Below are 13,123 nucleotides of genomic sequence, written 5' to 3' on the forward strand. Positions count from 1 at the left end.
CCAGAAGGTTGCATGGATTCTATTCGCAATTAGAGAAACACCCCAAGCATCTACCAAGTTTTTCCCTTTTGAATTATTATATGGGCGATAGCCCTGTGATGTCTTAGACATTCTTAGGGAAACCTGGGAAGAGAGGGAAGAGGCCCCAATAATGCAGTCCCAAACAGCCACAAGACTCAAAGAACATATGGCTTCCGTTAGGACTCTGGTGCAAACACACATGAAAAAGGCCCAACAACAGCAGAATCTTTCTAATGAGATAAAGGTATTATCAAGATCTTTTTCTATCAGTCAAAATGTCTTAGTACGGTTGCCGACCTCTGCCAATAAGCTACTTTCCAAATGGCATGGCCATATGAAGTGGTGGAGCAGGTGGGTCCTTGTTACTATTGAATATCTCAACCCAATTGCTGCCAAAAGAGACATATTTACTATGTAAATCTCCTGAAAGAATGGAAGAAGAATCCCTCAGTGTCCAATGCCACTATATTATCTTGTTTGGTACCAGAAGAAAAGGAAATATCCTTGATTCCTCTGAACTCACGAATAACCAAAGCCAAGATCTCATGGATCTTTTAAACCAATTCCCTGATGTGTTCTGTGAAAAACCCAGAAGAGTGAAAGGCACCTATCATCCCATCCGTACACCAGCAGGCAAGGCAGTGAATTTAAGACATTACAGACTGCCTGAAGCCCGTAAGGAACTAGTGTTCAAATAAGTCGAACAAATGTTCCAAGCTAACATCATTGAGCCTTCAACTAGCCCATGGTCCTCTCCCATCGTACTGGTGGCTAAACCTGACCAGAGCTGGCAATGTTGTATAGATTTTAGAAAGGTAAACTGCATCTCCGCCGTTGACGCTTACCCAATGCCACGCATTGATGATCTTATAGATAGGCTAGGTAATGCTGTCTATTTGTCAACCCTAGATCTTACAAAGGGACACTGACAGGTTCCCTTACATGGACCCGACAAGGACAAGACCGCTTTAGCCACTCCCATGGGATTGTTCCATTTCAAAGTCTTACCCTTTGGTTTACATGGTGCTCCTGCCACGTTCCAAAGATTAATGGATCGAGTTTAAAAACCTTACTTTTGCGGTGCATACATTGATATCATAATACATAGCAAAACCGGGGAAGACCACCTATACCATCTGTATACTATCGTGAGGGCTTTGCAAAAGGAAGGATTAACTGCAAACCCCAAAAAGTGAAAACTGGCCCAGTCGGCCGTGAAATACTTGGGATTCTTTGTGGGCAGTGAGGGTGTCCAACCTCAACAGAAAATGTACGAGCAGTCTGTGAAACACCTACTTTATCCCAACTTCTCCGGTACAAAATCTAGGTTAACCGATAAATTAAGAAATGCTGATCCCCAAAAACTAAACTGGGATAATGATGACGACATTTGTTATAACATCTTGAAACAAACTTTTTTGTAGAGTCCCATTTTAAAAGAGGAGATTTCACTAAAGAATGTATCCTCGAAACCAACCCCTTCCTGACAGAGTTGGGTGCTGTCCTGTCTCAAAACCATGACGGGATCGAACACCCAATACTATACATTAGCAGGAAACTGTTTCCTAGGGAAAATAACTATTCAGTTTTGGAGTTAGAGGCATTAACCATAAAGTGGGTCATCCTGCACCTTAAGTATTATCTATTAGGCAGATGGTTCAGACTGATCACCGATCACTCTCCCTTAGTCTGGATTAGCCAAAGGAAGGAATCGAACCCCAGAGTCATGCAATGGTTTTTGAACTTACAACCATACTGCTTCTCAGTCGAACATCGAAAGGGCAGAGAACAAGGAAACGTTGTTGACTTCCTTTCTAAGTTCCCTTGCGAAGCAGACCTACCCACATCGCATAGGGGAAGGGTATGTGAAAAACCTAAGGGTCTTTCCCAACCTACTCCCCGGAGATCTTCTACACAGGTGGTCTGGGGAGGGCCATTACTTTTGGATCCCAAACCTGGGGGTGGACAAGCGAGGGAGGATCACCTGGGTAGAGGGTCCTCTGGGATTGGGGAGAGAATACCCAAGGGTGAGACATGGTATCCCCCCCTTCCTTGATAGTGACCTACCCAACCCCCCGCAGCCTTCATAGGATGTATTCAGGTACACTCTTCTCTTTCCCCCAAACCTTACTTAAGTACTGTGACAAAGAAGAGGAAGTCAGGAGGAGTACAGACTTCCTATGAGAAATACCACTATGATACTGGGACGACTGATGCAGATCAAGGCACATCTTCATTTTCTATGTCCCACTAACAAGGCCAGGCAAGGTCAGGCAATTGACATTAACCATACACACGTGCAGCCTGACAGGTACTCAGTATAAAAGGCACCCAAGCACTCAGTGGTTGCAACAGGTTGGGAGGAGAGCTGTACAGCCGTGGCTGCCCGAGACCAGCTGGGGAAATCAAGGATGTCGAGACACTGAGGGTTTGCCCGAGGGAGTGCCCTATTACAGCGTGACTAGAAGCCTGCCACTCCAGTTGCGAGACAAGTTTTGGAAAAGGGAGCCGGGGGGTGGGGGCGTGCTAATCTGTTTTTAGGTCAATGTGAGGTGCTTGTTCCGCTGGGCCAAGTCGGAGACCCAGGAGTGTCTGAGGGACAGGTGGGAAGAACTTGACCTCAGACTGCAAGGACGCTGTCAGTAAAAGGAAAAGAACACAATCGGAGAGGCAAGGGGTCTGAAAGCCTGGAGTGTTTTGAGCAAGATACACTCTTATTGCACGACCGCATATAGTGAAAGACGCGTCGGGGGAACCTGACAAAGAGGATTCTGCTGATACAAAGTAACAGTGTGGTCGCGGGCAGGAAAACACTTTGTCAAAAGACTCTGTTGCTGAATAAGAAGCTGTTATGAATAAAGGGGAACTGTGTGCACCAGTGAAAACAGAGGAAAATAGAGATCCAAAAAGGGGGATATGTGTGAAAACCGAAGTTGTAGCAGAATTTCAGAAAGTAAAGGAAAATAGACTTTCCATTAAACCAAGAGTGTTGAGAAGCCTTGGGGTGGCCCTCAGGCAGGAGGCTGTTCCAGGAGGGCCACAGAGAACCCCACAAGGAGAACATGAGAACTCATACAAAGTAAGGCACCTGGTGCGTTACCTGTAGTGGGTGGACTGTGTGGTCTGGCAACTGCGCCACGATCAGGGGAGTCCTAGCTGTGAAAGAGAGCTGCAAACCAAAAGAACTTGGTTCAGAATGAGGAAGGGAGTCCCACCAAATGAAGAGTGACATTTTCTAGTAGGACTTTGTGAATTGAACTTTACTATTTAACTGGAGGCAACATTGAACCAAGTAATTTTGAGTTGGAGAAGAATCAATAGGGTCTGGCTCTGGGTGAGGGAAACCTGAGGGGCCCGTTACAGAGGTGCATACAGACAAGAAAAATGTACTGTGAACTTTTGTCGAGCCAATCTGAGTTGCCAAGTGAATCCTGAGAACCTGTGGAGCTTTACTTAGAACACTACCTGAGTGCCTTGAACTTGGGGAAGGGAGCTACGGAAAAGCTTCATTGCCACATTAACTTTACTTTGAACACTATTGAGTTGGCCAAATCCCATGCACCCTGTTACTCTGTAGAAGTGAGGGCAAGCATAGGCTTTGACGCAGACAGTATTTTTCTTTGGACTGACAGACTTAGACTGTCCTTAGTTTTCCTTTCATTAGGGAACATTCCCACTTAAGAGGTAGGGCAAGTTACGCATTTTCCCATCCTGACCATTGAAAATAAAGGTTTTGAAAAATCTACTTATATGTCTGTGTCATCTCTTTATACCATTCCTGTCTCACAGTAGTCATGGCCAGGACTAGGCACGCAAGAGCTTTCTGTTGGCTGTTCGAATCAGGATATGTATTTGTATCTGGGAAAGTGAAAGGGTTGCCTCCCAGGACACTTACTCCTCAAAAAAGTTTCACTGTCCCATTAGGAATTACATTGCTTCCAGACATTTGGGCGCTGTATGGTTGGACTGGCGGCGCAGCTTGTGTTGTGATGCAGAGCGGTGCAGGCAACTGTGTCTGAGGTGGTCATGGTGGCAGCTGTGCATATGCTTGGTGTATCTCATATGGTATTGACGTGGGCATCGGGGGCGCCGGAAAGTGTTGCTGCTGTGGTATTGGGGCCGCAGGAGTGTATGGACTGTATCCCGCTCCCATCCTGCTTCTGCACTCCCTCACAAAATTACCACTTTCTTTCACATTCCCAACACAGAACTGGTCCCGCCCCCAGTCTCTGCCTCACTCCTCCAAATCCACCTCTGCCCACCCTTTCCTCCTTGAAACCCTCATCTTCCACGCTGCTGACCTCCATGGTACCACTCAGGGTACTGTGACTGAGACCCACTGTTCCATTCCCCTCAGCCTGGCCAGAGGGGCTGCTATTCTTGCATCAATTCGTGCTGCTGCCTGCTTTGAAGAGTCCATTTGAATAACTGCCACGACCGTCCCTTCAACTGCTATTTTTGCTAATTTATTCTGTACTCGTTTCGCTTCCTCCACCTGCAAACTTTGTGCCATTTCCTTCTCTCTTTCTTTGATCCTCTTACAGTGATATATAATTATAGTCTGTATTTCGGCCCACCCTTTCGCCTCGATCTTATCAAGAGCTTGTTGTACTTCCTTGGGCAATCTCTTTTTAATAACAAAATAGAAAAGTGGAACTGAACGGTCCCACTGTTCCCCCCGTCTCTGCCCTCCACATCTCCTGTACCTTCAAAATGTATTTAGCATAGTCTTCATCATCCCCCATTGTATATTGCATTATGGAGTGCAGATCCAGTGTATTGGGGTATGCCCACCGAAGTGCATCCCACACCTGTGCTCTGATGTCGTTAAAGTGCGCCCCATCATGTATATCATCTATCTTAATTCCTGGGTATCCAGCCTTAACCCAAACATCCCGTGCCTGAACCCCCACAATTGCTAGAAGCAAACTTTTTATATCACCCACTGCCAAAGGGATGCCAGCTGTTTGGTTTTCAAAAGCATATATCCATTTTCCAGCCGTTGCAGTGAGGGGCGCCAGCACTTTAATCTGCTTGTTTTTATACATCTGAGCCCAAGGTACATCCTGTCACCTGCCCGGGGCCTTTATGCAATAATGGAAACTCTCTGCCTACTCCCCTTCTTGCCGTCATTCACCTTTTTCCTTACCACTGCTACTCGCCGAATCTGTTCCAAAACTGTAGACCCCACAAACTCTCTACTCCTGGAGTAACTACCGGCACCTCTTCTTCATCCTCTAATACATTCACGTGTCCCACTCTTCCTCTCGCAACTCCCTATTTGTATCTACATCCGGCCACAATGTCCCATAGTCTACACTCCCCGCCCCTCATTCATCACACTTCCACTTTTCCTTCTCAATATGAACATCCTTGATCGCGATACTATCTAAACCAAACATAATCTCACCGGCCTTCCATTTGTCTAGTCCACCCCCCAATTTGCTCCTCTCTTCCCTGAGGGCCCTCAACTGCCCCAATTCCATATGTGCAGCTTTTAAAGCCTCTACTAACTCCTTCTTCGGCTTCCTATCTGCCGGTAAGGCAGCATTAGTACTTGCTTGGTATGGGGGCGGTAACACAGATGGGGTGGTGCTGTGGTGGACGGGGACACATACATCAGATTGGTATATCCGGTGGCAGGAAGGGTCGGGTAACATCCTGCTTGGAGTGGAGGCAACTGTTTTTCCTCGGATACTGCTGCTTTAACTACACTCAGGGTTGGGCCATTGTCACAGTGGGATTTACACTCATCATTGTCCCCTATGTCCTCCACCATTTTCCATAATTCTAAAATCTCTTTCCTCCTTTGGAGCTTTTTACCTTTATATTTGGCAGCCAAGAATATGTACATGTGCTCCAGTATCACTCTGTTGTTCGTACCCTGCTCTGGCCATTCCCCCTTGTGTCTCTGCCAACCACTGTTTGTGGTATTTCTCAATGTTATCCTTATACAACGGTAGTGCACTACACATGTACTCTAACGGTGTAACTACCCCCATGCTACAAGAATTTATATTACGAAAAACGTCACACCATATACAAAATATAGTTCGTCTTAAGCGTTCCTACCAGTCATTGGCTCTCGCTCCCCTGTCGCCTCTACCCACACTCCCTTCTCTCCCAATCACTCCACGCACAAACACACACACACACACACACTTTCCTCACACACAACACCCATACTACTTCTTCCACAGGCCATCCCTTGGCCCCCTCCGACTGAACATTATAAGTTAAAAACACTAAAACAACAAATAAAAATAACATCTTTTTCTCCCACCCGAAATACATTGGGCACAGGAATTCAAGCCCTCTAATTATATGTAGCCCCTGCTTTGTGTCCTCTTATCTTTTTTCAAAATATGGTGCCATCTTCTTCCCTGCATCGGAAAGGATTCCACTTCCCCATTTCTCTTCTCATATACATATAATAATAATTGAATTTCTTTTTTTTTTAAAGTATAGATCTACCACCTGGTCTTCACACACTACTCAACTCAATCATGCACCATTCCACCATGCACTCATACCCCCTCCTCTTCAACACACACAAACCCACACGCCTGTCCCCTGGTTCCCCCACTTCCCTCTCAGCGTCTTTCCCTGTTGTTTTCACTGGCAAGAGGTGTACTTACATCTGTGTGTTCAGGTCCCATTAATGGCCTGCACTGCCCTAGGAGCTGTGCCCCCTTCCAAAGAGCAGACAGGAATTCTGTCAAACGGCTCCTGTACACCGCTACGGGTTGCGCGCTTCAGACTGGTTGCTGCAGGTGGGCGCAGCCCCTCCAGTTGCGCGGCCAGGAATACTCTGTCTCTGCAGAAAATCTGCGATAACGTCGGGGACACCAATGTCTAGAGTAGCCCCTTGACGCTCACACCAGAAAAAATACTACCCACTAGGGAAAAAGGCCCAGCACAACTTTTGCAAGGAGAACAATATTTATTCTCATAAAAATACAAGCGCGTTCCAGCAAGAACTCTGCTGCCACAAAGCGCTCTGACAAAAACAGCATAAACAATGGATTTTAAATGTACACAGTGTCACGAGTGACGTACATCGCATAGGTTACAAATCCAGGTAGCTGGTTGATATGACCCAATACACATACAGCCCGCTCCATACAGGAGGCCAGGCGATTGATCCCAGCATCTTCTGTCCACCTTCTTCCACGTGGGAGATCTTTTGTCATCCAGTAAACCCCTGCTCCTTCCCAGACACGCTGGCACCTCCACAACTTTCCCACCCGCAGGTGAAATGTGTTACCTTCTCCCCTGGCACCTCGCAGAACAAATCACATGAACCAATGGCGGGTGCTGCCCATCAATGTTCTCTGATTTTCCTGATCGATTGCCCACTTTATAGGTTTATGACCAGTGGTCTTGGGCAGGTCAGTACACTCATATGTTTGTGTCTTGGGCTCAGGGATCTCAGGCCGCTATAACTTAGAGATCTGGACTGGTGAAGGTCTGCAAAGATCCATCCCGCCCTCTCTTGGCTTTGCAGGGCGCATTACTTCTGGGTTATAAGAGAGAGAGAGAGGAGAGAGAGAGAGAGAGAGAGAGAGAGAGAGAGAGAGAGACAGAGAGAGAGAGAGAGAGAGAGAGAGAGAGAGAGCATGTGTGTGTGTGTGTTTCACTACATTTCCACGACATTCCAGCTTCTATGAGTGACCCCTTTCCCCCTTCATTATCCTAGCTCCCCTGCAACATCTACTTCTACAATCGACTCAATCTGAATCCCAGAGGGGATTGGGACTTCCGCCCCTGCACCACAACACAAAGTTAAATGTTACTTTGAAAAGTGTTGCAACCAGTGTATTGATCATTCTTCACAGTAGTCACCTTTGAAATTGGAATTTCACAAATGCATAATTTAAATCAATTTTAATATTTCCTGTGTTTTTCTTGTCTCGAAAGGGGAGGTAGGCTGTAGGGAATCAGTATTGTTAAATTGTGGGTCCCAGGTTCAAAAAAAGAACTTCATTCAATATATGAATAATGGTGCATGCCTGATTTGGGGTGGGTGAGAAATTCCCTCAAACTAGCCCAATTAAAACATTCTACACCACAACCTATTTAGCTGTCCAAAGAGATTGAGAATTTTAAAATGTTAGGAGTTACTTATGGTCAACATAATAGGGACAACTGACTTGTCAAATAATGTGAAACGAGTGAGGACATAGAACTGTACATGGAGAGATGATGTTGATGAGGGTAGGGAAAGTGGGGCAATCCTTTTTTGTTATTTTGATGTGCCCTTTTTCTTACTATAGTTAATTTATTTGTTATACGCTTATTTGGACTTCTAACGATGAAAGAAATACCCACGTGAGAAGTACTATGCGGTTTGATTGAGGCTCCTATATTATTGCTTTGAAAATACCTATAAAGAGAGTTGGAAAAAACAAATGTAAATCGCTTACCCGTGGCATGGATTTTGCTATGCTTAAGTCCATGAGTCTGTGCAAATTTCTCAGACACAACAAATACAGGCCTTTGAATCAGGACAAATTTATTACTGCCAATGTCTATTTTCTGCCTTGAAAGGGTGAAGGTTCCAAGCCCTTGTATATGGACACCCTGTGAAGAAGAAGAAGAAAATAAGTGAGAACATAATACTGAATAATGAACCTTTTCCAATTATTCATACATTTCTTGACTTAAAACTATGGTAAATGGGAGTGAACTGATCAAACGATAGCAAAACTTTAAAGGGGGACTTAAGCTTGATTTTATTTTGTGCAGAAAAGAAGTGCCTACCTACAGAACCTCAAGTGGATGATTTATGTGAGATCTAAAAAGCATCTTAAAGGCACAGCAGTCTGGAACAATCTTCATGCAATGCTGTAGCTGATCCACACAATGTCTCAGAAGCAGAAGGGTCACATAAATAGGATGCAGCTCCAGGCCAAAACACCATCCATTTAGTTAAGACCCCATGTTAAGTCAGAGTAGGGACTTATTTAAACAGAAAAAAGCTGCCGTTCAACTGTTGTCTGATTCCATACTGCAACGTCTGTATTCGTTATTTTGAAATACACATACTGACAAGTTCCTATTTGCACATGTGATGTCAGGTTAGGTTTGCATTTCAAAGGAATTAGATACTAAAAGTTGGAAAGCTTTGTGAGTAAAACAGGAAGCATCATGGCCCAGCCTACAGTTTGGACAACTAATACCCTGTAGGAATCTTGTTGCATTTTTTAAATTGATTTTTTATTCATTTGTTTTAGCTGGCGAACCAGCCTTTCAAATATTTTAACGTACACATTATATGTAAACTCAGCAAAAATAATAACAAAAACAAATACATTAACATAGGCATTACATTTTAAATCAACAAAACATAACATAATCTTATAGAAACTCATAAAAAAGTTGGTTAATTAAACTTACTAATCAATAAATAAAGATATAACTGCTTTTACATGAATAAGTTACTATTTTAAGATGTTCGAAAAAAACGAAGAGAGAGTTTCTAATAAAACAATCAAATAAAATGTAATAGCTCCCTTTTGAACATCATTTGAACAGTTAAAATCCTTATTGACTCAAGCCTTCCACTGCAGATTATTAATTTCTGTTTTCTGATAGGGCAAAATCATCTCAGTATTAAGCCTCTTTGCGAACTTCAAAAATACAAAACTCTTATTAATCCATTCCAAACTAGGACATGAGCGAGGAAGAGTAGGATTTGGAGCCATGCGGAATACCCTATGTAATCTAGGTATTAGTCCTTTGTTAACCCTTCATCCCTCTTTCTTGTTCTAGTCCTTAACTAGGAGGATACAACTAGCAGTACCAGGGAGATTGCAAACAAAAAATACTATGAATGAGGCAAGCCTGATACAAAATCTGTGTGCATTTTTCACAATCAATACATGTTATGAACCATCTGATTCCAAAACAGCCGCTCAATATAAGGCTGCAGTACCAACAACAGAAAATGTATAATGTCAGATTAACATTCCGGGAGATGCCCACGTGACACATATCCAATAAGTGAGCACCCTTGGGCCATGAGGCCACTAATTCCCATGCAGATCCTCCCAGTATGCGCTACAGGATCAGGTCCAATGAGATTTCGTATGCCATGGATACAGTTGAATGAATCCATCTTTTAAGAGTAGGTGTAGAAGGCTTCTTCCCCCGATATCCTGGCCAAAGGTCATCAATAGAAAATCAGAATGCACCATTGCTGTGAGCTCCAAATAGATTTCCATTGCTCAACCCACAAATAGAGGGTGCAAAGGATGAAATGGCCCCAGAAACCAGTAGTGTGGGAATTACCAAGACTAGACTCACGTGAAAGTCGAAAACAACCTTGTGTCTGAAATCGGGTGATGGGCAGAGGACTAACACATTATGGAGAAATCTAAAGAAAGTGAAGTACATGGTACAGCTCCCAGTGACAGCAAAAGGAAGTTGCTAATGGATATACGTTACAATGTTTTCTCAGCTAATCATTAAAAGGATGGGTTTGTAAAAACATAAGTACAAATTGCAAATGCAAGCACGAATAGGGGATTGTACATTATGTGTAGCTACCATGAAGCATAATAACTTCAATCTGAACTATACCTTTCAAAGGTACAGAGAAAGCTCTAACAGCTGCAAGTTGATCAAAGAAGGTAGAAACCGCAAATCCCTTGTCAGCTCCCTACTCAACATCTTAAAGGTATGCAGAGAGAGGAGACACACTCACCTGGGAATGCCAAGACGGAAAGGGTTGTGCATTTGATTTGCATATAGCAGGTGTCATAGAATGCTACAACACCCCAGCTACAGAAATCGGCATGCACCTACTTATCAAAACTTGTCTTTCAATATCCAAGCCATCAGTAGTAACCCCCTCAAGGGTTTAAATGTGAAGGGTTGGCCAACATGCTGCAGAAGAGTTTCAGGATGAGTTGATCCAGACCCAAAAGCCACCTGTCGAATCAAAACAGGATTTCCTCCATCGGGCAACTAGAATCACAGAGGTCCTGATTCTCAACATGTCCTTGTCTAAAAGGGGAAAGGCACTAGAAACAAACATCAGTGTTTTCTGACAAGGAAAACAAAGAGCATCTGTCACCCAAGACTTACTTATTTTGATCAGAGAGTGATAAAGGTGGAGGAGAGTGATTGCTTTGGACGCAAACAAATCTGGGTTTTGCCATGAGAACTGAAGCCCAATATACATGAAAATCGAATCTTCTTTTCTACTCATCACAGCAGTTTATGTGCCACACCGTTAAGTGAATGGGACTTTCTGCCCTCTGTTCATGTAGGCTTTGTTCACTAATTTGTCAATGCAGATTTGGCTTCACTCACTTCCCCTGAAGAGAGTCAAGAATTCCTGAGCCACCATCAGTACACCAGAGAGTTCCCTTCATATATAACACTTAGCTTTAGGTCTTTTTAGACCATTGACCCTGGGTCAACCTTACCTGCCTCAGTGTTTCCTCAAGTCCTTTTTGGTATTGGTTAAGTTGAAGGACATCAAAGGGTCCAACAAGAAGCTCTCCAGTAGTGAATGCATATTGAGCCATCAATGCATCTCTTTCAACATGACTGGAATTTAGAGAATTAGACAAATAAAACAGGGCGCCCAGATTCCAGTGTTGTAATGTTAGGTTCACAAGAGTTTTGAGGTGAGGTCTCGGCCAAAAGCCAACAAAGACTTACCCTGTAGAAATGTGGAAGATGGTGCCATGGATTTTGCTAATATCAGCTTCATTTGTTACCACAAAGTTGCTGCACCAGCTGATGGTAGAGGCTCTTATAAATGTAAACTCTTGTAAGGGACAAAAGATGATTTCTTCATTATACGTCTTTAAGTCTTTACTTTGAAAACAGTTGAAAGCACAAACGTTTAAACAAAGTTAGAAATTATTCCTTTTTTTACAATGTCATTGCTGTGCGCCTCTAAGTTTGATAATGTAGGTTTGGAAATACTTTTTTTTGGTGCATACCATTTGATAATGACATTTGAAAGGTCTTTTTCCCAGTGATGCACTCAGAATATTCCTACCCCCTAAATCACTTACCCTCTAGTTTATGCCCTTCAGGCTGTAGTCATGAATTTCTTTGCTAACATTGTAACGGGCATACATCCCATCGATTAAGCTCCTTTCATTCTGCTGCCCCTTGTCCTTTCCACAAATTCATGGGTCTACTGCCCTTTTTCAAATGTTTTCCATGTATTAAAACAAGGGGGCCTCCGTGTTTTTCTCCTGTAACCACCCTCTTCTACCTGGTTTCCTATTATTTCTGGTTTTCAAACTATTTCTCACTTTTCATTTTCAAACATTTGAGTTTTCAAACTTTTATTTCCAAACTTTAATTTTTCAGAATTTAATTTTCAAATTTAGCACCAGATACACAGATCTTGTACAAAACATGATCAGGAGGTTGCATACTGATTTGTCTAGCACTGCTTGAGTGAATTAGGTGACCTGAATTAACCAGTCACTTAGGAAATGATGTCAAAGAATGCACTGTCCATAAATAATCCCAACAATGGAGACCAAAGCAGAGGACACACAAATGGAATTGTGTTCCCCTTCCCTGCAAAGCATAAAAACATCTGATGAATGCAGGGGATAAAAAAGACTCCAGGCCAGCTCCAGGCAGACTGAATTGAGGAGGCTGCTGTTGACATGACCAGGCCCTGCCACTCGGTTGCTCCACACCACCTGTTTTCTGTGCCTTCCAGGTAACTTCTTAAGGACTCCAGGTAAACTGCATTGAGGAGGCTGCTGATGACATGACCAGGCCCTGCCACTCAGTTGCTCTGCACCACCAGCTGTTCACACCTTCCAGATAACTTCTTAAGGACTCCAGGCAGACTGCATTGAATTGGCTGCTGGTCAAGTGACCAGGCCCTGCGACTCCTATAGTCTTTCCCCTGTAATGGCTTGGCATGCGAAGAACGATGGACTGGAGGGTGGCCCAGAGCAATGCCAGAGGTTTCATTTTAATTCTAAACCTTCCAGCCATTACCTCTTGTTTTTTGCTATAGGTTGCATTGAGGAGGCTGTTGGTCACATGGCCAGGCCATGCAAAACAGTTAATCCGCCCACCACCAGTTTTTGCACCTTCCAGGTAACTCCAT

General features: G+C 43.8%; 1 protein-coding gene across 1 annotated transcript in view; it reads right to left on the reverse strand.

Annotated features, from left to right (window-relative positions):
• CCDC81 (coiled-coil domain containing 81) overlaps positions 1-13,123 on the reverse strand; it is a 794,710-nt gene that overhangs the window by 624,008 nt on the left and 157,579 nt on the right. The window contains exon 3 of the mRNA XM_069639737.1: positions 8,448-8,604. Coding sequence (XP_069495838.1) covers positions 8,448-8,604 — 157 coding nt within the window. The remainder of the gene's footprint in view (positions 1-8,447; positions 8,605-13,123) is intronic.

The sequence above is a fragment of the Ambystoma mexicanum genome, chromosome 7q (assembly GCF_040938575.1).
Source record: "Ambystoma mexicanum isolate Mex_15411 chromosome 7q, UKY_AmexF1_1, whole genome shotgun sequence".
In the NCBI taxonomy this organism is placed as follows: Eukaryota; Metazoa; Chordata; class Amphibia; order Caudata; family Ambystomatidae; genus Ambystoma; species Ambystoma mexicanum.